The sequence below is a fragment of the Acipenser ruthenus genome, chromosome 25 (genome assembly GCF_902713425.1).
Source record: "Acipenser ruthenus chromosome 25, fAciRut3.2 maternal haplotype, whole genome shotgun sequence".
In the NCBI taxonomy this organism is placed as follows: Eukaryota; Metazoa; Chordata; class Actinopteri; order Acipenseriformes; family Acipenseridae; genus Acipenser; species Acipenser ruthenus.
Window position 1 is genome coordinate 457,501 of NC_081213.1, and position 2,223 is coordinate 459,723.

General features: G+C 51.5%; 1 protein-coding gene across 1 annotated transcript in view; it reads left to right on the forward strand.

The window, feature by feature from the left end:
* LOC117414045 (microtubule-actin cross-linking factor 1) overlaps positions 1-2,223 on the forward strand; it is a gene marked incomplete in the record, with an annotated part of 147,779 nt that overhangs the window by 57,716 nt on the left and 87,840 nt on the right. The window contains 2 exon segments of the mRNA XM_059000381.1: positions 1,297-1,463; positions 2,039-2,151. Coding sequence (XP_058856364.1) covers positions 1,297-1,463; positions 2,039-2,151 — 280 coding nt within the window.

The following is a 2,223-nucleotide window of genomic DNA, read 5'->3' on the forward strand; positions in this document are numbered from 1 at the left end:
GGGAGGTGGGGTTAGAGGAGAGGGACTGGGAGGGAGGTCTGTCTGAGGAAGCCTGGACTGACTTCAGTTTCTTCTGTAGAAACCCCTCCTATAACACAAACGCAGTGAATGACCTACGTTCATTAAACAAGGTGACCCTTGCATGCAGTCTGGTGTGTTATTGCAGCGCGTTGCTGCAGGGTTAGTGTATGCATTGCGTTCCCTGTCTGGAATCTGGAGAGAATAGTTGTGCAGCACTTTGAGGTTTGACGTTTAGCAGACAGAGTGCTAGACAGAGGGGTCTGTGTGCTGCACTGCACTGCGGAGTCAGACTGGAACTGATCGAGTGTTGGTGTAACAAACCCCCAGCAGGTCCCTGAGATTCAGGTACAGCATCACCAACGCCTCGGCTGGCAATGCTTTACCACAGGCACAGTGTGCAGCGTTTAGCAGAGCGGCAGGGAACAGTGACTCGATTATTCAGGTGGCGCTCTGCACAGAAATCTGGTGAGGGTCGAAGGGGTTGCGGGTTGGGCTGGATGATAAATATTTCATGCCTGAAAGGGTTAAAGGTTTGACGCTGTGCATTTAAGACGCTTTGTGCTGACGTCGGGACGCCTTGCTGTCTCAGTGTCTCTGTCTCCTTATTGCCAAGCTGAGCTGTCCAGGAGCTGGAGGGAATTCACGAATTAGTGTTTAGCTGTTTTGAGTCCGAGAACAAACTGCGGAGGGAGGGATGGATGGGAGGGAGGGAGGGAGTACATTGCTGGCACTCTGACAGAGATCTATGAAACACCTGCAGTTGGAACTCCTTCACATCACTGCTGGGTGTCTGATGCAGCTGAAGGAGGGGGTGGGGTGAGCAGGGGGGAGCTGTGTTGTCCAGTGGTTAAAGAAAAGGGCTTGTAACCAGGAGGTCCCCGGTTCAAATCCCACTTCAGCCACTGACTCATTGTGTGACCCTGAGCAAGTCACTTAACCTCCTTGTGCTCCGTCTTTCGGGTGAGACGTAGTTGTAAGTGACTCTGCAGCTGATGCATAGTTCACACACCCTAGTCTCTGTAAGTCGCCTTGGATAAAGGTGTCTGCTAAATAAACAAATAATAATACTAGTTAGTCCCCATTGCCTTCACAGTAGGGATCCAGGCAAACTCATTTTTAGAAGGGGACTGAGTTCACTGATAAGTTTCGATTCTGGGCTCCACCCTGCGGTGTGAATGATCTCTTCATGGTGCTGCTGTGTGTGTGTGTGCGTGCGTGCGGGGCGCTCCTGTCGCTGTGGTACTAACCCCGGCCCCTGGCCTCCTCTGTGTGCAGATCTCGGAGATCTACGTGAGCGGGGAGTCGGGTGACATGACAGCCAAGGAGCGGCTGCTGCTCTGGACTCAGAAGCTGACGGAGGGATACCCCGGGATCCGCTGCACCAACTTCACCTCCAGCTGGAGCGACGGGCGCATGTTCAACGCAATCCTGCACCGATACAGGTGAGAGGACCCTGACCCTGACACAGACAGGACCCTGACCCTGACCCTGACCCTGACACAGGCAGGACCCTGACCCTGTGCAGAGCTGGGCTTGCTCTCCCCTGCATTGGCTTCAGTGTTGAGAGAGGGTTTGATGAGGCTCTGCAGGCGGCAGGTTGTCTTCTCTTATCTGATAGCATTGCAGTGAGCAGAGCAGCTCTGTCTGTGACCTGCAATTAAATGCAAAGTCATCTTCGTTTCTGCACTCAAGGGTGAAATCTGTAGCGGCTGCTGTTTTATTTTGAGAGCGAGCGAGAGCGATTTTCAATTTTGTATGATTATTCTGGAACAGTATATATGTGTTGAAGATGATGTATATACTATCTTATTGATCATATGTGGTTTTTTGCAGCAGATTGACTGTATGAGGTGCTGCAATACAGTAATCAGAATATATATATATATATCTATCTCAGTGCAGAAATAATTGAGCTAAAATAACTAACAATTGCAAATGGAATCCTATATAGATTTTTCATTCTGTCTGTGTGTCTGTGTCTCTCTGTGTGTGTGCGTGTGTGCGTCTGTCTCTGCAGGCCGGACCTCATTGACATGGCGCGTGTTGTGCAGCAGAGTAACCGTGACAACCTGGAGCAGGCCTTCGAGATCGCCGAGTCTCTGGGGGTGACCAGGCTGCTGGATGCAGAAGGTGAGCACCCCTGTCTGCTGCTCCTTCAGGGGGAGGGGAGGGGTCTCACACTGTCTCACACGGTCTGTCTCT